The sequence below is a fragment of the Natator depressus genome, chromosome 9 (assembly GCF_965152275.1).
Source record: "Natator depressus isolate rNatDep1 chromosome 9, rNatDep2.hap1, whole genome shotgun sequence".
NCBI lineage: Eukaryota > Metazoa > Chordata > Testudines > Cheloniidae > Natator > Natator depressus.
In genome coordinates, this window is record NC_134242.1 from 53,268,324 (window position 1) to 53,292,146 (window position 23,823).

General features: G+C 45.9%; 1 protein-coding gene across 1 annotated transcript in view; it reads right to left on the reverse strand.

The window, feature by feature from the left end:
* LOC141993714 (ovotransferrin-like) overlaps positions 1 to 22,636 on the reverse strand; it is a 66,448-nt gene extending 43,812 nt beyond the window's left edge. The window contains exons 1-11 of the mRNA XM_074963258.1: positions 22,503 to 22,636; positions 18,231 to 18,394; positions 17,863 to 17,971; positions 9,424 to 9,609; positions 8,676 to 8,805; positions 6,464 to 6,519; positions 5,199 to 5,371; positions 4,884 to 5,055; positions 2,488 to 2,648; positions 1,984 to 2,077; positions 1,090 to 1,128 (exon numbers count right to left, since the gene is read on the reverse strand). Of these exons, the coding sequence (XP_074819359.1) occupies positions 1,090 to 1,128; positions 1,984 to 2,077; positions 2,488 to 2,648; positions 4,884 to 5,055; positions 5,199 to 5,371; positions 6,464 to 6,519; positions 8,676 to 8,805; positions 9,424 to 9,609; positions 17,863 to 17,971; positions 18,231 to 18,394; positions 22,503 to 22,545 (1,327 nt within the window). The 5' untranslated portion in view covers positions 22,546 to 22,636. The remainder of the gene's footprint in view (positions 1 to 1,089; positions 1,129 to 1,983; positions 2,078 to 2,487; positions 2,649 to 4,883; positions 5,056 to 5,198; positions 5,372 to 6,463; positions 6,520 to 8,675; positions 8,806 to 9,423; positions 9,610 to 17,862; positions 17,972 to 18,230; positions 18,395 to 22,502) is intronic.
* Positions 22,637 to 23,823: the final 1,187 nt, after the last annotated feature.

Sequence of the window (23,823 nt, forward strand, 5' to 3'; positions counted from 1 at the left end):
TCTAAAGTCCCTGCTTATCCTGAGAACTGGCACCACACAAGCTGCTGCGGTGAATGCTTCCCTGTCAGGCCACTAGGAACTGGTCTGAACCTGGCAAACCCATGTCATGTAGGTCAGTGAACAGGCAGCAGACAATAACACCTTCTGTGCTACTGATGTGATTTGATCAGTGACCTAGCGGTAGCGAGCACTATATCCCATTAGCAATTCCTGGAGATATTCAGTTCCCCTAGAGGGGTTTTTGTTGAATAACATGAAATCAGACTTTCTAGATATCATAAGAGAACTTGAGTTCCTTTCTGTATATGAGGCTCCTCTAAAGATTTCCCCCTCATTCACCTCTCCTTGGGCCAGCAGCAAGGTTTGAACCCAAGACCTTCAATGTTAAAAGTCTGAACCTCTACAACTCGAGCTAGCGGACTAACCAGATGTAGGTTCAAAACCCCCTGTGGATCAGCCAGTGTGTGGGGTGGGGGACGTGGGGATGTATAATACACTCTGAACAGTGGTTATCACAAATGTTCATTTGAACACAGGAATTGCCATCCTAGAACAGATCATCTAGTCTGCTCCAGTCTCTGATCCAGGCTAGTACAAGATGTTTCAGAGGAAGACAACAAAAATCCTGCATAATCCACCTGGCCAGTTGGGCAATATTATATCAAGGGGTAAATCTCTTCCTGTATTATATCAAGGGGTAAATCTCTTCCTGACCCCATTTCTTTACATTCTTTGGATAATTTAACTTGTTCCCTTCAGTATGTACTACCTTGACCTTGCTTTTCTGTTGTATTTTATCTGAGGTCATGTAGTCAAATTGACTAGTTTGGGTAGGTCCTTATGTCGTTCCTCTCTGTGCTCCTTAATCTAAATAATTGAGGGCCATTAGCAAACTTTCCCCTTTACTACTGGATCTGCATACCAGATCATTACTAAATATACTGGACACAAAGGTCCCCATAGCCATCTTTGTGGTGAACGTTGGCCATTTATTCCTAACCCTTAGCTTTCTGTTTCTTGACCAATTTATTTTTTCAGTTTACTCTAGGTCAGGATTTTATCTTCTGCCCCTCTGTTACCAGTAATTACCTCCGGGTGCTCCTTCATTCTGGCATCGTTTAAAGTCATCTGAAATGGGAAAGAGGAGGAGATTTCAAATAGAGAGCTCTTGAAAAGCAAGTGTGCAGTTAATGCTAAAAATAGGTTGTCCTGGCACTGTGTATATACCTAGCTCTGTAAGGATTCTGTTCACAGCAGTGGTTTCTCTGTGGGGCTGCTGGCAAGTTACTTTCTGAAGAAGCCTTAATACAGAAGGGGACAGGAGTAGCTGGTCTAACATCTAGCACATTAGCAGAACAAAGCATTGCCCTACTCCCTTCTGGGGCAACAACTCAGTAGATGGAGACTGGAGCTGGAGGCTAGAAGACAATAACTTAATGATTGTTAGGAATTCTGTGAATAAGGGTTGTTCAAGACAGGCAAAACCAGCTGTCATTGGCCTTTATTGTGGATCCCAGACAGCCTCTCCACATTTGGATTGCTGGCAGGGAGGGGCCCTATGTCATCTGGAACTGGCCACCTAGGAATACCTTGATACAGGATGGATGTTCCCTGAGGGATAGAGCCAATGGAGCAGCCCCATGCCATCCCCTCCACACAGCCCCCAAGGCTGGGGTTTTCCAGGGGATGGAGGGGTGTGTCAGAAGCAGGAAGGGTGCGGCTAGAGAACCCTGCTCTGGCCATTAAGGGAATGCTCTAGCTTATGCCCAGAACCACTCCTGTCCAAATCTGCCTTTGGCATCCAGGTGGTGCAGTGATTTAAAGCCCCTTTGCCCCCACACCTCCACTCATTTCCTGGATCAAGCTAATTGTGACCAGAATCAGGACCACTGACTTATCATAGTTCAATGTAAAATAAAGTCTTCTGATACAATTAATTCCCCATCAAGAACAAGCTAAAAAGGCAGATTGCACCTCACTCACCCCCGTAGTATTCTCCCATGACTGGCACCAAACCACATTTACCAGCCGTGTAGACATAACCTCCATCCAAGCTTATGGCATCAGCATCACCTTTCTGCAATGAAAGTAACTCATCAAATATGAAGTGAAGCTACTTCTCATGCAGCCTCCCCCTGCCGGAGATGAGGCCTTTAAAAAAATTGCTGTCATGAAAGAGACGGGTAGTATAAGTAGCTTACATTTTACAATGAAGATTGACGTTGACTCGGAAAATGAAAATTTAGAAAATATCGAAATGTTCTGACAATTTGTAAACTTAAAAAAAAAAAAAAATCAAGTTCAGAAATTTGTCAGAACTGACCCTTTCCAGGAAGAAGTTTCAGTTTCAACAAATTGGCCTTTTCCAATGAAAAATTGTTTCATTGAAACATTCCTGACCAGTGCAGCTCAAAGACAGAGAGAGGAAATTGTTCTCCGAGCTGGCAGATGCATGGAGAGAACAGTGGGAAAACGAAAAGCCCATACTGTTATCTTGGCAATGCAGTCCTCTGTGGTTTCTGCCACCGCACAGTCCAGGCTGCCTCCGCTCACTGCACTCCATTCATCACACTTGGCCTTCTCATCCTTACTTATTGTGCACCACTTCACCTTTTTCAAAGGGGCTTCAGGAGTTTCTAGGGAAGAAACTGACGCAGAAAGAATAAGCCAAAAGCTTATCTAAAATGTAAAGCCACCAACTGACTGATTGCAGGAAGAGCAGGGCTGCTGACAGCAGGTCATTGCGCACACAAGCTCCCTGCAGCTCCATTCAAAATAGTCTTGTTGTTTGACAAATGCTGGACTAGTGGAGTGCAGAATATGCAGGAAAGGGAGGTCAGTTGGCTGGGTCTGGTTCTCACTGGACAGGGGATGCTTCAAAATCAGAGAGGCTTAGATTTTAAGGCCAGAAGGGACCATTAGGTCATCTCGTCTGACCTCCTGTGTAGCCCTGGCCAGAGAATTTCACCCAATTACCCCTGTCTTGAGACCAATAATGTGTGTTGGACCAAAGCATCTTCCAGAGAGGCCACCAGTCTTGGTCTGAAGACAGCAAGAGATGGACACTCCACCACTTGCCTTAGCTTCACTTAGCTCTACTGATTTGTTCCAGCTCAGAATCTGGTCCCAGGCTTCATGACCTCAGGGTCACTTAGCATTGGTGGTGCTGTGCATTGCTATGTGAGAGACCAATGTTCTTCTCAGCACAGCCCCAGCCTCTCACTCCCCAGCCCAGCCAGGTTGGGAGTTGAGCTGGGCGAAGTTTCTTGGCTGAGTAATTTATCTGCTTAAAAAAAAAAAAAAAAAAAAAAGGCAGTTTTGGGTGGACAGAAAGCATTTGTGAACATGGGTCGAATTTGGTTAATTGTTTCACCTCCCGCACCAAAATAATATAAATAAGTGTCAGAGAAGTCTAAATATTTTGTTTGGCATTTTTAAAACTAAATGTTCAAAGACTACATTTAATTTGAATTGAAATGGTTTGTTTCAATCTGAAATGATTTCTTTTGGTTTGATTTTTGATTTTCCCTAAAAAAAAGTTAGCCCCATGTGATCCAGACATCCAGTCAAAATGGCCCAATATTTTACTATGAGAGATTCCCCATGAGCTGTCCCTGAACGAACAGAGCAGGAACAATTGACAGCAAACATCTGACAAATAATTCTGGATTGCAAATAAATGTGAGAAAATTGTCTCATTCCCCCAAACAGATTTACTCTTTGACTCTCCAAATGTTTCCGTGACTGATTCTTGGTGTGTCCCTAGTTCAGGAGCAGGTCATGGGAACCATCACCTGCCCATTGCACAAAGTGCCCCAGAGGTGAAGCTCCTGAATCTGTGCAGAATGGTTCTCCCAGCCGCGGTGCAGAGGCAGGGTGGCCAGCCCCAGGGAGATCTCATGTCGCTCTACGGCAGCCCCACTGACTGGTGAGGGAGCGTCGTTAACAGGGGCGGAAGGGAGACCCAGTGTGGTGGGAAAGGTGATGTAGGCAAAGCAAAGCCAAAGGGCAGCGGGTGTCCCCACGATACAGGAGACCCCAGGAACCAATGGCTGGGCTGGTAGTTAGGACATTGACCCCCACCACCCTCACCCCATTGCTGGAGGGTCAGGGATCCCTGTGCTCAGTGTGCCCTGTGTTACACGGCACTTATGGCCCAGCGCACATGGCAGCACAGGAGCCTGAGGGGGAGAACACCCCCCCCCCCATGTTGCTGAGCAGCATCCTGCCCCTTCGGGAGATGAAGGGCTGTGTTCCTGGACCCCCTTGCTGGGCTGCTGGCAGGAAAGGGATGAGAAATGGGCGACGCCAAGGCTCCCCCCTGCCCCCACCCCACCAAGCCGCACAGCTGAGCTGCCCGGGGAAGGGGGTTGGGAGGTGCCTGCTTGGTCAGGGCCCATAGCCAGTGAATAGCCCCTGGAACAAGTGGGAGAGGACAGAGAAAGAAATGTGTCTCCCTGCTGCCTGATTCTTCCTCTGGGTGTTTCTGGGGCTGTGTGCTATATTCTGAGTGGGGCGTTTTGTGATGGACCCAGAATGCTGCGAGAGCAGAGAGACACCAAACTACTGCTCGTTAATGACAATGCAGCTCAATGGCACCTGGGAGTCTGATCCCTGGGCCACAAGAATTTGCATTCAAACAGATCCAGTCGTGGCAGTGCCAATTGTATATTGAACTCGCACTGCAGAGCACAACCCATGCAGCTCGATCCAGCTCTCATCTATACCCTGATACAGCTCAGTAGCTCTGTTAATTTCAAAGTGAATGAAGTCGATGTAGTTGCTTTGCTTTATGAGCAGGATCTGGGCCACGGCTTCCTTATGGACCCTCCCGCAGCTTAAAATTTCATGACCACCTGCCATGGAGCCCAATCTCTGCTTACCTGGCCTGAGACTCTGAATAGCAGCCCAGTACTGGTAGCCCAGGTAGAACTGGGAATCCATCAGTCGAGGGACACGCTTAAAATTGGAAGCAGAGTCCTTAAAAAGCAGATCCTTCCCATGAGGAGAGCTGAAGAGTTTGAAGCTCTCTTTTGTGTTCTTGCCATACTTTGCCTGTCACAGGGGAGAAATGATCAGGTGTATACCAAGAGCAGGAGATTGTTCTCTCCACTTTTTCAAAACTAACAAAAGAGGGATAATAGCAAAAGAGAGGCTGGAACAGAGAGAAAGATAGAGAATGGGAAGGAAAGCAATACCTCCGCCTGAGAGAGGAAGCTCCAGATCTCATCAGCCCGGCCATCAACACTTCGAGCCACAACAGCATGAGCAGCAACTTTGGCCCAGTGACACTCATGATACTTATCTACAGGCTTCCGGGAACCATCTTCACACAGCAGCTCATACTCGTCTTTCCCACTTGGGTCATTTTCTGGGAGGAATGGAAGTCCACAGGTTACAGCAACACCAATATTTAAAAGGGCTTTGAATACCCTACTTCAGGAAACTCCCCAATGATTTTTGTCCCTGAATGAGAACCAGAAGCGTGACAACTTCCATGAGACAGATTCCTCCCTCCCTGCAGGAAGTATTATCATCCCAATTTCACAGCTAGAGATCTGAGGCTGAGAGAGATGAAGGCCCAGATCCCCAAAGGGACTTAGACATCTAGAAATCCACAAAGCCTGAGAGCCGTGGCTAGGCTCCCTGTACAGTGTGTGGGGAGACACAGACACCTAAGAATGGGATTCAAAAAGCCAGCATGCTGAGCGGGGAGACAGCTAAGCTAGCCAATTGGAGAAGTCGACAAGACACGTGTGCCCTAAGCTAGCCAATGGCAGATACTGTCAAGAGGGATGTGTCCTAAACTCTTCCCCTCTCCTGAAATTGGGGGCAGGTCTCTGCTTGCGATCCACCACCAGGCCCCCTGCTTCTGGAGTCAGAGGCCTTAGGCATCGAATCCATTCTTGCAACTCCACACAAAACAGTGGGGGAAGGGAAAGGGCGCCCAAGACCCTTTGTGAATGTGGCACAAAATGACTTGCCTAAGTCAGTGGTAAAGCTGGAAACAGAATCCAGGTCTCCTGAGTCCCAGCCCAGTGCTTTACCACAGGACCATCCTTTCTCTTATGCTGGCGTCGTGTTAGTAGATTCCAGTCATCATGTTGGTGGAGGTGAAGCCCATTCCCAAATTTAATCTTTCAGAGAACAGTGTGCTAGTGTGATTTCACTGTGCACATCAAAGAAGCAACATACAAACTGGTCCCCACTCTGGTAGCCTTGTTCAGCCACAAGAAAGAGCCATTAGACTAAGAGGTGAAATCTAATCTCTCTCTGCTGATTATTTAGCAGTCAGGAACACAGCGTACAGATCATATTTCCTCCCAAAGACAAAGAGAAAAGAGGCTTAGGATAAATGGGGAGAGAAATGAATGCAGGTGCAATATAGACAGAATTCAAGGATAGAGTCCCAGTGAAAGGCCTGACCAGAAAGTGGTGAAATGGAATGATCCGCCATGCCTACCTAGAACAGTTGTGTGTTTGACAAAAGCTACATCTCCACCTCCATCTTTCAGACACCTGGAGGGGGAAATAAAGCAGAAGGAAAAGGAGGACACTGAAATACTGTGTTTGTTGCTAATCTCAGATCATCCCTCTACATTTCAGACAACTACCTTTGAAACAAGCCTCAGATACGTGACAGTTTATCTTCACAAAAAGCCATGCGGGCTGCAGAAGGAAATGCAATGGCAGAGAAGAATTTTATAATGCAAATCATCAGGAGTAGCCCAATGATAATGCTCTGTACTGCCATGTGCAATTTATAGCTCAATTTCTGGTCACTCACTAACTGCTTGTAGAGGCTAGGAGCTATCGTAGGCCACATACTCAACTCTGGAGTAGGGGTGCTTCTTCCATAAGAACATAAAAATGGCCCTACTGGGTCAGACCAAAGGTCCATCTAGCCCAGTATCCTGTCTTCTGACAGTGGCCAGTGCCAGGTGCCCCAGAGGGAATGAACAGAACAGGTAATCATCAAGTGATACATCCCCTGTCGCTCATTCCCAGCTTCTGGCAAACAGAAGCTAGGGACACCATTCCTGCCCATCTTGGCTAATAGCCATTGATGGACCTATCCTTCATGAATTTATCTAGTTCTTTTCTTAACCCTGTTATGGTCTTGGCCTTCACAACATCCTCTGGCAAGGAGTTCCACAGGTTGACTGTGCGTTGTGGGAAGAAATACTTCCTTTTATTTGTTTTAAACCTGCTGCCTATTAATTTCATTTGGTGACCCCGAGTTCTTGTGTTATGAGAAGTAGTAAACAACACTTCCTTATCTACTTTCTCTACACCAGTCATGATTTTATGGAGCTCAATCATATCTCCCCTTAGCCGTCTCTTTTCCAAGCTGAAAAGTCCCAGTCTTATTAATAAAAAGAAAAGGAGTACTTGTGGCACCTTAGAGACTAACAAATTTACATGAGCATAAGCTTTTGTGAGCTACAGCTGTAAAGGTGCCACAAGTACTCCTTTTCTTTTTGCGAATACAGACTAACACAGCTGCTACTCTGAAACCAGTCTTATTAATCTCTCCTCATACGGAAGCCATTCCATACCCCTAATCATTTTTGTTGCCCTTTTCTGAACCTTTTCCAATTCCAATATATATTTTTTGAGATGGGGCGACCACATCTGCACACAGTATTCAAGATGTGGGCATACCATAGATTTATAAAGAGGCAATATAATATTCTCTGTCCTATTATCTATCCCTTTCTTAATTATTCCCTGCATTTTGTTCATTTTTTTGACTGCCACTGCACACTGAGTGGATGTTTTCAGAGAACTATCCACAATGACTCCAAGATCTCTTTCTTGAGTGATAACAGCCAATTTAGACCCCAACATTTTATATGTATAGTTGGGATTATGCTTTCCAATGTGCATTACTTTGCATTTATCAACATTAAATTTCATCTGCCATTTTGTTGCCCAGTCACCCAGTTTTGAGAGGTCCTTTTGTAGCTCTTCGCAGTCTGCCTGGGTCTTAACTATCTTTAGTAATTTTGTACCATTTGCAAATTTTGCCACCTCACTGTTTATCCCTTTTTCCAGATCATTTATGAATATGTTGAATAGGGCTGGTTGCAGAACAGACCCCTGGGGAACACCACTGTTTACCTCTCTTCATTCTGAAAACTGACCATTTATTCCTACCCTTTGTTTCCTATCTTTTAACCAGTTACCAGTCCATGAGAGCACCTTCCTCTTATCCCGTGGCAGCTTACTTTGCATAAGAGCCTTTGGTGAGGGACCTTGTCAAAGGCTTTCTAAAAATCTAAGTATACTATATCCACTGGATCCCCTTGGTCCACATGCTCGTTGACCCCCTCAAAGAATTCTAGTAGATTGGTGAGGCATGATTTCCCTTTACTAAAACCATGTTGACTTCAACAAATTATGTTCCTCTATATGTCTGACAATATTGTTCTTTATTATAGTTTCAACCAGTTTGCCCGGTACGGAAGTCAGGCTTACAGGTCTGTAATTGCTGGGATCACCTCTGGAGCCCTTTTTAATTCCATTGAGGCCCATTACTCAACAGAAACCAATGAGACAATTAGGTCCCAACTACTCTACAAGTGTAGCCATGTCAGGAGACCCAGTTATAGTGCAGCTGAAAACATGTGTGTGGAACAGATAGTTACCAGATAAAAATAACTTTCACTTACTTAAAGGCTCCAGAATAGCCAGAATAAGGCCCAGTACGGGAACATTTCTGATCAAGGCATAAGCGGCACAGCTTTGGTTCATTTGCGGGGGCACCAGGGACGCAGCTGGCTGAGAAAAACTGGGCCACAGCTATGGAAAAAGACATGCCGTAGTTAATAGCAAACTCACCCTTTAGCAAACTATCTTCTCCCAGCAGTGGATGCTTGGTATAGTAGTATGGGGTGTTTGGAGGAGGTAGTGGGGGGAGAGGGATGTGCAGAAGGGAAGATTGTCTGTAACCTGATGCCTTTGGAAGGGGTGGTTTGGTAAAGGGGATGCTGGAAGAATGGCATCTCCAGCTGGGCAGAGTGAAGGTTCTAGCATGTGGTCTGCTGTGCATGGCAGTGGTGCATGGTGTTTGTGTGTGGAGGAGTAGAGGTGCCTTAAACTTTCCAGTTCCTTGGGTTTGTGTCAGGATGGCATATTACATTGGTAGCAACTTTAACCATTGCACAACAAAGTTTTTGGAGTGTGACTGAGTAGAAGATAATGGATTCCAAAGCAAGGAAGCTGTTGCTGTCATGGAAATGCCCTGATTGATGGAAGAAGAGAAATTTAGGAAATGTGAATGGTTCCGTTGGTTTGCTGGTTTTCCCCAAAAGTTCCTCAAAATCTACTTCCTTCCCCCTAACACTAATCAGTCCCAGTTCTCCTCAACCCCAGCTTAATGTTAGCATTCCCTACTCACCTAGCTCTTTCCCAGCTTACCGTGGGTTATGGGAGTGGCTCTACCCCAGGATAGGATTTTATGGTACAAGAGGGTCCCAATGGGAATGAACCAGCCAGCAGACCTGTCCAATCCTGTGTGGCAGGATTTCTTCCCGTCAAGTTCCCTTATTGTGAAGCCAGTTCCTTTCTTCACCACAGCCACAGCATAGTAGCTGGTGACCGAATCTGTAAGGGAGGGAGGAGAGAAAGCAAGCAAGCATTGGAACAAAGGAACACAAAAACAGAAATGGAAGTCGCTTACCGTCCCTTCCAGTTCACACAATTGTTTTCTCCCATGTCACACAAATCCTGGGCACAGGAAGCAAAGTGCAACATTTTCAACCCCATAATAATGTAGCAAGACACCCTACCCCTTTCTCCTGTTTAGTATTAGTGGGTTGCCATGTCGATGTCAATCTGATTATAATGGTTGTAATGGACATAATGTTAAATGTTCTACTAATTAGTAAAAAGAAACGGAGTACTTGTGGCACCTTAGAGACTAACAAATTTATTTGAGCATAAGCTTTCGTGAGTTACATCCGATGAAGTGAGCTGTAGCTCACGAAAGCTTATGCTCAAATAAATTTGTTAGTCTCTAAGCTTTCGTGAGCTACAGCTCACTTCATCGGATGTAACTCACGAAAGCTTATGCTCAAATAAATTTGTTAGTCTCTAAGGTGCCACAAGTACTCCTTTTCTTTTTGCGGATACAGACTAACACGGCTGCTACTCTGAAACCTACTAATTAGTATTACTAGCATTTGTTAAATGCTCTTGTCTTTGCATTTGATGTGTGCTGTTGTTAATAGCTCTTACCCTCGTTATAAGTCTTTTTGAGGGCAGTAGAGCTTCTCACATGAGTAAAGATGATTTGTGTAAGTAAGACTTGCAGGACTGGACTCTAAACTGGGTCTGTTAAAATTCTCTCCATAGACTGTCTGGCAAATATTACATCTATGCAAAGGGACTGAGTTCTGGAGGCAGCAGAAACCCACTACTTTGAATTTCCTGACTTTGGTACCTTTTAATTCTCAGCCATAACGCTGAGAATTACTCTGTAACGTTGCCTTCAGCCCAAACTCTCTACACAGTACCAGACAGCTGTAGCAGCACAGGAGCCAGCAAACAGAGCTGTAAACGGGAGTTTCAGTGGGAGTTTGAAAGCGGAGTTTGGTTTGTGGTGCTTGTTTGGGGTTTGTTTTTGCTGTGGGTGGTGGTGTTTTGGTGTGGTTTGTGTTTTCCAGATGAACAGGATTTAGGTGGGAAGGCTATAACAGATACAGAGGCAGCAGTGGGAGTGACCCATGTAGTGGAGGACACAATGGAGGATGACTGGATGTGGAAGCTGCGGTATGTACATGATCCTGGAGAGGGCACCTGGTAAGAGTTTTGTCTGCATGAAATGCCGTCTGATAGAGCTGATGGAGGAAAAGATCCGAGGTTTGGAGATGCAGGTGGAAAGTCTGGTTGAGTTTAGACAGGGGTTCGAGCAGATTATGGAGCAAAGACATGAGGTATCTGAAGGGAAAAGCTCAGACTTGCAGATGGAAGCAGGACTGAGGAATTCTGAGGGGAGACTGCTGGGTGAGGAAAGTGATCAGTGGAAGCATGTGACTAAAAGAACTAGGCAGAGGAAAAGACAGGCTAGTGAAGGAGAAATAGAGCTCAAGAATAGGTTTGTAGAGTTGGAAAATGAAGAAGGGGCTCAGCAGGTAGTCCCTGAAGGTGGAAGGGCAAGGAAGAAGAGAAGAGCGGCTAGTCCTATAGGAAAAGGGGGAGAGTCAATGGAGACTACACCAAATATGAGCCCCAGGAGGATACAGGATGGGTTGAAAAGGATTACAAGGGAGAATAGGAATGGAAAGAACTTGCAGCCAGAGGGAACAGGGGGATAGACTGGAGAATAGCACAGTCACCAGGAAAAGGCAGGTCTATGTGATCAGGGACTCTTTATTGAGAAGAATAGACAGGCTTGTAACCAGAGCTGATCCAGAGAATAGAAGGGTGTGCTGTCTTCCATGTGCTAAGATACGGGATGTAGACCTGAGGTTGAAAAGGATCTGAAAGGGAGCGGGAAAGAATCCCCTAATTATCCTTCATGTGGGAACAATGATATGGCTAGATTCTCTCTGGAAAGTATTAAGGGAGACTATGCTAGGCTGAGGAAGACGCTTAAGGAAATTGAGGCTCAGGTGATCTTTAGTGGGATTCTGCCTCTTCCTAGAGAAGGGCAACAAAGGTGTGACAAGATTATGACTATCAACAGATGGCTTAGGCAGTAGTGCTATAAGGAGGGCTTTGGGATGTATGGCCGCTGGGAGGCATTCATGGACAGAGGACAGTTCTCTCGGGATGGACTTCATCTGAGTAGGAAAGGAAATAGACTTCTAGGATGGAGGCTGGCACAACTGATTAAGAGAGCTTTAAACTAGGAATTTGGGGGAGATGGTTGGGAGATGTCCAGGTAATCTCCACGCCGGATTTTAGCACTGAGAGGGAAGAAAACGAAGTAAGAAAGGAGACAGCCATGGGTAGGAGAATGGATATAAGGAGGAAGGGTAGTGTGGATACCAGTCTAATAGGTTATACTGGCTGTAGAATGACCGTGCCTAATCGGGTAGAGAATGTGAGCGAGGCCAAACAGCAAAAATTAAGATGTTTGTACACCAATGCGAGGAGCCTATGTAACAAAATGGAGGAACTAGAGCTACTGGTGCAGGAAGTGAAACCAGATATTATAGGGATAACAGAAACATGGTGGAATAGTAGTCATGACTGGACTATGGGTATTGAAAGGAATGTGCTGTTGAAGAAAGACAGAAATAAAGGTAAAGGTGGTGGAGTAATGTATATCAATGATGAGGTAGAATGTAAAGAAATAAGAAGCGATGGAATGGATAAGACAGAGTCCGTCTGGGCAAAAATTACATTGGGGAAGAAAACTATTAGAGCCTCCCCTGGGATAGTGCTTGGGGTGTGCTATAGACCGCTGGGATCTAATTTGGTTATGGATAGAGCCTTCTTTAATGTTTTTAATGAAGTAAATACTAATGGAAACTGCGTGATCATGGGAGACTTTAACTTCCCAGGTATAGACTGGAGGACAAGTGTTAGTAGTAATAATAATAGGGCTCAGATTTTCGTAGATGCGATAGCTGATGGATTCTTTCAACAAGTAGTTGCTGAACCGACTAGAGGGGATGCCATTTTAGATTTGGTTTTGGTGAGTAGTGTGGACCTCTTAGAAGAAATGGTTGTAGGGGACAGTCTTGGTTCAAGTGATCATGAGCTAATTCAGTCCAAACTGAACGGAAGGATTAACAAAAATAAATCTGCAACTAGGGTTTTTGATTTCAAAAGGGCTGACTTTCAAAATTAAGGAAATTAGTTAGGGAAGTGGATTGGACTGAAGAACTTGTGGATCTAAAGGCAGAGGAGGCCTGGGATTACTTTAAATCAAAGCTGCAGAAACTATCAGAATCCTGCATCCCAAGAAAGGGGAAAAAATTCATAGGCAGGAGTTGTAGACCAAGCTGGATGAGCAAGCATCTCAGAGAGGGATGATTAAGAAAAAGCAGAAAGCATACAGGGAGTGGAAGATGGGAGAGATCAGCAAGGAAAACTACCTTATTGAGGTCAGAACATGTAGGGATAAAGTGAGACAGGCTAAAAGTCAAGTAGAGTTGGACCTTGCAAAGGGAATTAAAACCAATAGTAAAAGGGTCTATAGCCATATAAAGAAGAAGAAAACACAGAAAGAAGAAGTGGGACCGTTAAACACTGAGGATGGAGTGGAGGTCAAGGATAATCTAGGCATGGCCCAATATCTAAACAAATACTTTGCCTCAGTCTTTAATAAGGCTAATGAGAATCTTAGGGATAATGGTAACATGACAAATGGGAATGAGGATATGGAGATAGATATTACCATATCTGAGGTAGAAGCGAAACTTGAACAGCTTAATGGGACTAAATCGGGGGGCCCAGATAATCTTCATCCAAGAATATTAAAGGAATTGGCACATGAAATTGCAAGCCCATTAGCAAGAATTTTTAATGAATCTGTAAAGTCAGGGGTTGTACCATATGACGGGAGAATTGCTAACATAGTTCCTATTTTTAAGAAAGGGGGTAAAAAGTAACTACAGGCCTGTTAGTTTGACATCTGTAGTATGCAAGGTTTTGGAAAAAATTTTGAAGGAAAAAGTAGTTAAGGACATTGAGGTCAATGGTAAATGAGACAAAATAAACATGGTTTTACAAAAGGTAGATCGTGCCAAACCAACCTGATCTCCTTCTTTGAGAAAGTAACAGATTTTTTTAGACAAAGGAAATGCAGTGGATCTAATTTACCTAGATTTCAGTAAGGCGTTTGATATGGTGCCATTATGGGGAATTATTAGTTAAATTGGAAAAGATGGGGATCAATATGAAAAGTGAAAGGTGGATAAGGAATTGGTTAAAGGGGAGACTGCAGCGGGTCGTACTGAAAGGTGAACTGTCAGGCTGGAGGGTGGTTACCAGTGGAGTTCCTCAGGGATCGGTTTTGGGACCAATCTTATTTAATCTTTTTATTACTGACCTTGGCACAAAAAGTGGGAGTGTGCTAATAAAGTCTGCAGATGATACAAAGCTGGGAGATATTGCCAATTTAGAGACCAAAGGAAACGCAGTGGATCTAATTTACCTAGATTTCAGTAAGGCGTTTGATACCGTGCCACATGGGGAATTATTAGTTAAATTGGAAAAGATGGGAATCAATATGAAAATTGAAAGGTGGATAAGGAAATTGTTAACAGGGAGACTACAAAAAGAAAAGGAGTACTTGTGGCACCTTAGAGACTAACAAATTTATTTGAGCATAAGCTTTCGTGAGCTACAGCTCACTTCATCAGATGCATTCAGGGAGACTACAGCGGGTCCTACTGAAAGGTGAACTGTCAGGCTGGAGGGAGGTTACCAGTGGAGTTCCTCAGGGATCAGTTTTGGGACCAATCTTATTTAATCTTTTTATTACTGACCTCGGCACAAAAAGTGGAAGTGTGCTAATAAAGTCTGCGGATGATACAAAGCTGGGAGGTATTGCCAATTTAGAGAGAGACCGGGATATCATACAGGAAGATTTGGATGACCTTGTAAACTGGAGTAATAGTAATAGGATGAAATTTAATAGTGAGAAGTGTAAGGTCATGTATTTAGGGATTAATAACAAGAATTTTAGTTATAAACTGGGGATGCATCAATTAGAAGTAACGGAGGAGGAGAAGGACCTTGGAGTATTGGTTGACCACAGGATGACTATGAGCCGCCAATGTGATGTGGCCGTGCAAAAAGCTAATGCGGTCTTGGGATGCATCAGGCGAGGTATTTCCAGTAGAGATAAGGAGGTTTTAGTACTGTTATACAAGGCACTGGTGAGACCTCACCTGGAATATTGTGTGCAGTTTGGTCTCCCATGTTTAAGAAGGATGAATTCAAAGTGGAACAGGTACAGAGAAGGGCTACTAGGATGATCCGAGGAATGGAAAACCTGTCTTATGAAAGGAGACTCAAGGAGCTTGGCTTGTTTAGCCTAACTAAAAGAAGGTTGAGGGGAGATATGATTGCTCTCTATAAATATATCAGAGGGATAAATACCGGAGAGGGAGAGGAATTATTTAAGCTCAGTACCAGTGTGGACACAAGAACAAATGGATATAAACTGGTCATTGGGAAGTTTAGACTTGAAATTAGACGCAGGTTTCTAACCATCAGAGGAGTGAAGTTTTGGAATAGCCTTCCACGGGAAGCAGTGGGGGCAAAAAACCTATCTGGCTTCAAGATTAAACTCGATAAGTTTATGGAGAAGATGGTATGATGGGATAATATGATTTTGGCAATTAATTGATCTTTAAATATTCATGGTAAATAGGCGCAATGGCCTGTGATGGGATGTTAGATGGGGTGGGATCTGAGTTACTACAGATAATTCTTTCCTGGGTATCTGGCTGGTGAATCTTGCCCATATGCTCAGGGTTCAGCTGATCGCCATATTTGGGGTCGGGAAGGAATTTTCCTCCAGGGCAGATTGGAAGAGGCCCTGGAGGTTTTTCACCTTCCTCTGTAGCATGGGGCATGGGTCACTTGCTTGAGGATTCTCTGTTCCTTGAAGTCTTTAAACCACGATTTAAGGACTTCAATAGCTCAGACATAGGTGAGAGGTTTTTTGCAGGAATGGGTGGGTGAGATTCTGTGGCCTGCGTTGTACAGGAGGTCAGACTAGATGATCATAATGGTCCCTTCTGACCTTAATATCTATGAGAAAAAAAACACAGCCTGACTTTCCAAACAGAGACCTGTATTATAATACAAAGAGAAGGCTGGGAGTTTGGGTGGGATCTGGAAAGCAGGAGCCGATGGAGACAGGAATGGAGAAGTACTGTCATTTTCCTTCAAGAATCATCAGTAATGCAGTAGACAGAACTACAGACTGGGGATGCAGACTGAGCAATAGACTTCATTCTGAACAGAATGGGTTTGTATCACAGCTTCCACTGAGGCCCAGCAACTCTGATAGCAGCAGCTTTAACATTTAGCTTTCTTTTCTGTTTCTTTCCCTCTTCATTGGGCTTGTTCATCCACTGCCCCGTCTGTGTGCTCAGTTCAGCCTGGTCCTCCAAGAAACAATTGACCCTCATGTTGCTAGAGAGACAAGGCAGGTGAGGTAATATCTTTTATTGGACCAACTTCTGTTCGGGGAAGGGACAAACTTTCGAGCTACACACACCTGAAGAATAGCTCTGCGTAGCTCGAAAGCTTGTCTCTCTCACCAACGGAAATTGGTCCAATAAAAGATATTCCCTCACCCACCTTGGGTGTCTAATATCTTTGGACCACCATGGCTACCCCAACACTACAAAGTTTGTGTTGTTGCCATTCTTTAACCTCTGTTACTGCAGCTGACTCGTAGCTTGGGTCTCACGTGCCTGGATTAGCCCAGTTATTTTCCAGTTTTGTACAAGGTCCCTGAAAGCGGAAAACCTTTGAGGTTTGCTCAGCTTAGTCCCCCTGCTGTGTTTTGTCAGGGGCCGTTAGTTACTGAGGCAAATTAACCTTACAAAACTCTTCAGACACACTATTGCATTAGCCTTCCCCAGCCATTGCAACACCACTGCAGTGAGCAGTAAACTTCCACTGAGGGAACAGCAATAGCAGCACACTGGATTTACTCCAGTTCTGTTGAGAAAGAGTTACTGCCCTTGTGATCATAGAATATCCGGGTTGGAAGGGACCTCAGGAGGTCATCTAGTCCAATCCCCTGCTTAAAGCAGGACCAATCCCCAACTAAATCACCCCAGCCAGGGCTTTGTCAAGCCTGACCTTAAAAACTTCAAAGGAAGGAAATTCAACCACCTCCCTAGATACCGCCACATGCAATGGGAGTAAGAACTGTTTCTATAGACTGGTCTGCTCCTCCTCTGTGATCCGCAGGGGAGCCAAATTTCAGCTGCCCAATGGAAATGATATAGAGGAGCTGTGTGGAGAGGAAAGGTTGCTCCGGGATAGAAACCCCACCACCATCTCCTGTAGCCTGCTCTATCCCCTTCAGGGTAGCAGCGCATGAGCTAAGCTCTGCATGAACAGCCATGGAGAGAGACATCAGGGAAAAGCTACTGTTCACAGCACACTTCCCGCATACAGCCAAGTGCATCATAGGTTGCTGCTGCTCAGAGCTTTCAGGTACCACAAAGGGGGCTTGTGAGCATGGCTGGTGAGGGGAAATGCCATGCCGGCTCAGCAGCGATAGTCACCTCACTTGCTGGTGTTGCGGAGGACATGTGAAAATGACAATGTCACCTGTAATAACATGTAACTGGTTGCTTTAGCATTGCTCCCCAGTCTGCAGGTAAAATTACTCTAGCACCCTGGGTCACTGGGAAGGAATGAAGCAAGAACCAGAAGGTTCATGGAAGTGGAAAACCCCCTCAAACCAATCAGAAATCAAGAGGATTAGGAAAGGCCTGGACTGGTTGTGGGGGAAGGGGAGGAGATCAAGGTGAGTGGAGTGATAGAACTAACGCTGATGGCTCCAAAGGAGAGTGTGATCACCTGGACAGCTAGGAAAATAAGGCAGGGAGCAGGAGTACAGATCATTGCTGCTTTCCACCGGTACACTTTGGTCCTGATTCTCAGGTTGTGTAAATGGGCACAGCTGTGTTGAGGTCACTGGCTGTGGATCAGTCCTCATGCATACCAGCTAAGGCCCTGGCCCTTGGTCTGTGGCCAGCTCTGAAGAAGTACATAATCTCAGAGTTAGCACACTGACTTGCCCAGGGGTTTGTGCCTTCCCAGTTTGCCTTAGCAGTATGGTGTTACTAACGTGCTGACAGCTAGCACCGTGGTGGTCAAAGTTCCACAACTTTATGGTCAATAACAGTGTCCTCCATGCAAATGTACCTTTTCCTGTGCCATAGACCTCAGCCACAACAGGCTTCAGATTATACGGGGCAAGGTGTGCTTCGAAAATGTGTCCACCATCCAGACTAATGGCATCTGCTTCATTCTCCTGAAACACAAAAGGGTTACATCAATTGTGGGCACATGCATCAGCAGGGCTAGAAAACACTGAGCGTTAATTAACAGAGCCTCTCTTTGGGGTCCTTCCTGGCTGGGGTGCTGCTGTAGCAATGGAGCCAGGCAATGACAGAAGGAAATCAGTGACTTAAAGAGGATAGTGAAGCTTTCATCCCAGATTAGGCAAATGGAACCCATCAGGGCAAGTTGTTTCTCCCAGCCCCAGGCCTGATACATTGCTGGCAACCTACCGCAATGGCTTTTATGCAGTCAAGGTGAATTGTTTTCTTCACACAGTCTAATGAAGGGGTTGAGGACATTTTCGTCTTCAGTTCCACACATTTCTTCTGCTCTGCATCAGATATTGTGCACCATCGGATGGGACTTTGGGCTGGGCGGTCAGCAAGACAGAGCACTGTGGAGAGAGCAAAAGAGGACTAAGAGGTTGTTTCATGAACCTCAGACCTAGATGAAAGAACTAGCATCCCTCCCTACAGACATAGGTCTCCCATGAGATCCATGGGTCTCTCCTTCCCTGCCCGCTCCCAATAGTGGGACTCCAGGGCCTAGGGGTGCTGTTTACTGGTTTCTTAGATCTAGATTCAAGTGGATACAAAGGGCTAAATTTACCCCTGGTGTAACCAGTGACCTTAGTGGAGTTACTGCACAGATGGATTTGGCCCAAAGTGTAGGGGGTGTGATATTTTTATATTCCAGCTCTTACTAATTGGCTGCCTGAGATTCAAATCACCAGGAGATTTCTACTAAAGCTCCTTGCCCCAGCCCAAATGCAGAATGATTCCCAGGGTTTGTGCTCATAGGGGACAGTCATTCCTCTTTCGAGGAAGAAATAGGAGCAAATGCAACCTTCTATTACCCTGTTGTAATTCCAGCGTAACTGACCTCTGTGGAGTCACTCCAGATTTGTGGTGTAACTGAGAGCAGGACTTAGCCCACAAACTGAAATCAGGGTGAGCAGGGTAAACGTCAGGGCTTGAATAAACACCTTATTCCAGGTTCCTCCTCTATGTCAGAGAGCTCTCCAAATTTACATGTGTTTCTCTGCCAAGGAACTACTCTCCTACTTTTCCTTCATTCCTTAGGAGACATGCTCTACCCTAATGTCCTGAGGTCACTCCTGAAGAGATGTGCAGAAGGGGAGCTCCTACCATGCAGACTTTAAGGTATATAGCCGGGCAGCTCCACTGTCATGGACTTCCTGGTCTGCAGGGTGGGAGCTGCTCTCCTGCGCAGGCTCTCCTGCTCTCCAGTCTGCCTGTCCTGTGCACCTTAGGGAGTGTCCAGGAGGAGGATTCCTACCCTGCAGACCCCAAAGAAGTGCGCACAATGAGAGCTCTGCAGCTGCAGGCCTCTCATGCTGCAAGGGCAAACTGCAGTGGAAGGCTGACCAACTTGAGTTCCTGACAGTGTCAATGGAAGTGGAAACGCAGCATGTTCTCTGTTACAGACTCACCACAAACCTGCAAGTTCCCAAACAAAACAGTTTGTGAGAGGGAAGTGAAGGCTGGAAGGCTGTTGCCATCACTTCTCTGAAACGCCCCCAGGAGACACCCTCACAAAAAGACAACACACAGGAACACATACTCTGACCTGGCCAAACTGCACTCAGTACAGGACCGGACATGGGGGTGAGAAAAGGTGTCTTGATGCCTCTTTTCCCCAGCTGATCCTGGGGCTGACCAGGGTCCAGTCCTTGGTGTAAGCTAGAGAAGCCCAAAAGGCTGTTCCCACGGGTGGGGATTGCTGGAGCTCAGACGCACCCTAGTTACACCCATGTCCCTTGACATGCCCCTTGCCCCAGATATGGGGAGAGGTGGAATCACCCGAAGCATCTCCTCACATCAGGAGAATTCTCTGGTGGCCAGCTAAGTCAGCTTTCCTCTGCTGTGTGTGTCACTGGAGCCAAACCAAGCAGCTGTAGTGAGACTCAAGATCTGCCCAGCACTTCCACCAGCCTACACATTGGAGAATTTGGAAATTGGCTGTTTAAGGTATGCAGCCAGTCTCCCTCTGCCATCCCTCCCTACGCAATCACTCACAAGCCCACCAGCCCATATCACCCACCTATTGGTAACTCTGTCCACCCTTGGGAATCAGTGGTAAATACAAATCTGCTGTGTAAAGTTTAGTTCCAATTTCACGGGCCAGGTAGGATTTTTGTGCCATTGGAGAAGGAAGACAGGTTGAAGATACAGCAGTGCACTGAATAGTTTAACTGTTAGTAAAGATTGAATTGTTGGCAAAAGCCAAGAAAGCGGTTACATGCAGGGTGACATTACAGCCTTGTGTAGGATAATGGAATATGCTGAGCCTGTGCATTGTAGAATCTAAGGTAATGTTTGAAAGCACGTGGCTATTACTTACTGAATAGTTGTGTATTAGGTACCATCATCACCATGTAGGAATGCAGGGCTCTGAATGCAGGTGTTGGTGTGTAGTCATGCTTTTCTGCTTGTTTACATTGTCATGGGCAAAACTGAGGTTGAATGAGGGTGGAAACTGGTTGGGGTATAAAAGGGGCTCATCTAAACCTCATTAAAGCCAATGGAAAGAATCCCTCTGACTTCACAGAGCTTTGCATTAGGTCCCACATGAAGAGTATTGAACTGCTAAAGTCTAAGCTTTCTGTTTCGGAAAATGCATGTGGTTTCTTTTCCACAAGGTTTCTTTCAGTGGCTTGTTACAGAGGGGTAAAAATACCTTTGCACTCTTATCTCTTATTCACCATGTTTTTTCTTTGGGAATATATGAATGGATATAAGGATAGATAACTTAAGCCCCAGTTCTGCAAACGTGTCCTTGCTTTACTGCATGCACGAGTTGTTCCATTGACAACTATTCACATACATAAAGTTACACATGCACTTAAGCATTTGCAGGATCAGGGCCTTAAGAAGGGCAGACAGAACATTATAAACAGATGCTCTTCTTCTGCTGATGGAGAGTTTGGATCAGTCGCAGTGTTGTGGGTGGTGATTATTTAGCTAACATTAGTGCCCAGAGGCCCGAATTGGGATTGGGGGTCCCAATTATGATAGATTCATAGGAGAAGAGGACACTTCATTTAAGACAAGAAGCATTAAGGGAACGTAACAAACACCAGGTGGGAAGAGGACAAGGGTAACAGTAATAAGATTATGTAGTCACACAGGCCAGCAATGTGTGCACAACTTGCCTGTTCCAAATTACTGCAAAATAGAATGTTTGTATAAATAATCAGTGCCTGCTTCTATTTGTTTTACCTGTAAAACTCTGCCATTGTCTGTGTGCTTTTTCTGTTTGTTTCTAATTGTTGTCCCACTCCCAGCTTCTATTTTCAAATCTCTACTTTTACTGATTGGTTTAAAAAAATCTCTGCCTGTTTTTATAGTTCTATTTCTAAAATGTCTTCCCCCTACTGCCTCCCATTTAAGTCAAGGGTCCCACGATCAGGCTAAGAGAGTAATGCTGCCAGGGAGGTGGCCTCATTATCAGCACATAGAGGGGTCTGGGCAGGAGAGGAGAGAGACAGAGAGACTGATCTGTCGTGAGCGCAGCCAGCCTTTTGCACAAAGGAATCCAGGAGCCTGAAAGAGCAGGGGCTCCAAAGGCAGAGTACAGACACATCTAGTGGAAGGAGACTTGTGGGCCTTTCTGGGCCCAGGAGAAGAAAGAGAGGTGCTCCTCACAGCCTCATCTTGCTGAGCAGGGCTGGGGTAGAAGAGAAGGGGTACAGTCATTAGTGGCACTAGACCATTGGGGAAGCTTCTTTGAGATAACCCCAAGCAATGCAGGGTATTGTAGGGAGAGCCAAGCCCTGGACTCTCAGGCAAGGTCGGGGGGCGGTTTGAAGGGGCATGTCCCTTTACAAGAAGGGCGTCCAAAGTTGAGCTGCAGGGACCCCCCCCCCCCAGAGAAGAATATGGGACAGGTTAGAAAGACAGGAGCCTACAGGTTCTGCAGTAATTTTTTTGTAACTTTCACCTTAAAGATTCTTTGCTTAATATTATTTTAAGAAGCTTCTCTAAATACATGTACATCCTCTGTAGGGAAGGCTTTCAGTGACTCTCCTCCTACACCAGTGCTCCACCGGGGGGACATACCTCCACCCATACCTGCAGCAGGAGCTAGGAGCAAACCTGAAACCGCAGCCTGTCCCTTCAGACTGTTTTAGGGCCTGATCCAAAGCTCATTGAAGTCAATGGAAAAACTCCTGTGGTTGTCACTGGGCTTTGGATCAGGCCCTTAGCAAAATAGGAATGGTGGTAGTTGCTGTAATTAGTATTAAATTGCTATCTCCGGGCTGCAAGATCCCTGGCAAACGGTTGACACAGTCCAGCACCCAGCAGCTATTTTCTCTTTGGTTTCTGTCCTGCACAGTTCAGTGACTGTTGGCGTTTACTGTGCACTGCAATTAAACTGGCTCCCTTATGCAACGTCCTCTCAGTCTCTGGCTAGTGCGGGGGCTGCTGAGAATGTCAGCGACACCCACACCTCGAAACTGCTGCTCTGCAGGCACTTACCCAATATCCCCAAGGACAACGCGGCATGGAGAGCGAACTTCATCCTTCTCTCCTGGGCTTGGCAGCCAGGTGTTGCAGGAGCTTTACTCAGAGACTGTCCCCTCTGAGTCTGTGATGGCTCCTGGGCTACTCTTTGCCTTTTTATAGAGGGACAGGGCTTGCTGTGTTAGCAGAAGCAATGACTGGCAGTGTTTGTCCTTGTTTCCCAATAGCTCCTCAATTTCCTCACCCCGCCCCCCTGCCCCATTCCAGTCAGACCATTTTCAGGCAGCATTTCACTTTGGCACTGAATCACATGCAGGCATGAGTGAGAGCAGGGCAGGTGCATGTTGTTCACCCAAGGGATTTAAAATGGGAAAGTTCCACTTTGTGTCATTTCAATTTCTGCTTGGCTGAAATACAGTGGGAAGGGCTATTTTCTTTGTTCCAGCCACCCCCTGCCTTACAAAGGCTAATCTCAGAGAGCCACTGTGAGAATCAAATCCAGTCTAGACTATTTAGTCTTCTTTCCCATTAACTATTGCCTTTCCTTCTCACCGAGGACTCTTTGCCCGTCCTGTATGCCAGGCCTTGGCAATTGGTACATTAGTCAGTGGCTCCCAGAACACCTGATACCATAACTGTAATGCAGGGAGAGGAGTCAGTCAGAGGAACCTTGCAATGACAGAGCATGTTCCATCCAGAAGGAATGAATCCAAAATGCTTTACTATCCCGCTGAGTGACTCACTTCCTTTGGGACATCCCTGAGCTTTCCTCGCTACACCCCTCTCTCATCAGGGCCACCTGCTCTGGCGGCAATGCTGGCTCTGCGTTCTCCTGCAAGCCCCTTGTGCCTTTTAAAAGGACTTTTGCTCTGCAGTTGGGATTCTCCAGGGGGAAGCTGACATAGCGAGGGGTGAACTGACCAGAGTATATCGAGGAACACAGCCTCTGGAGCGAAGCGTTGGAGCTAACAGTGCACAGCCACAGTGGTCTCACCACATCCTCTCCCTGCTCCCTCTAACAACTGCTCCTTCCTGTGCCTCCTCTGCCAGGCCACCAGTTCAGGTGGCTGTGACCACTCATAGCTCTTACAGTCACTGAATCTCCTCTCTGGCCCACCTGGTTCTCACCTCTCCAAACTACACAAGCGGCAGCTAAAGTGTTCTTCCCCCACCACTCCTCCAGTGGTGCCAGCTCCTCCACCCCCACCCTCAGATCCCTCCATTGGCTGCCTGGGTCTTTGCGCGTTAAGGCCCAGATTCAGCATAGCACTTAAGCACATCCTTGACTTTAAGGATGTTCTTGACACCCATTGAAGTCAGCTTATTCTTCTCCTGG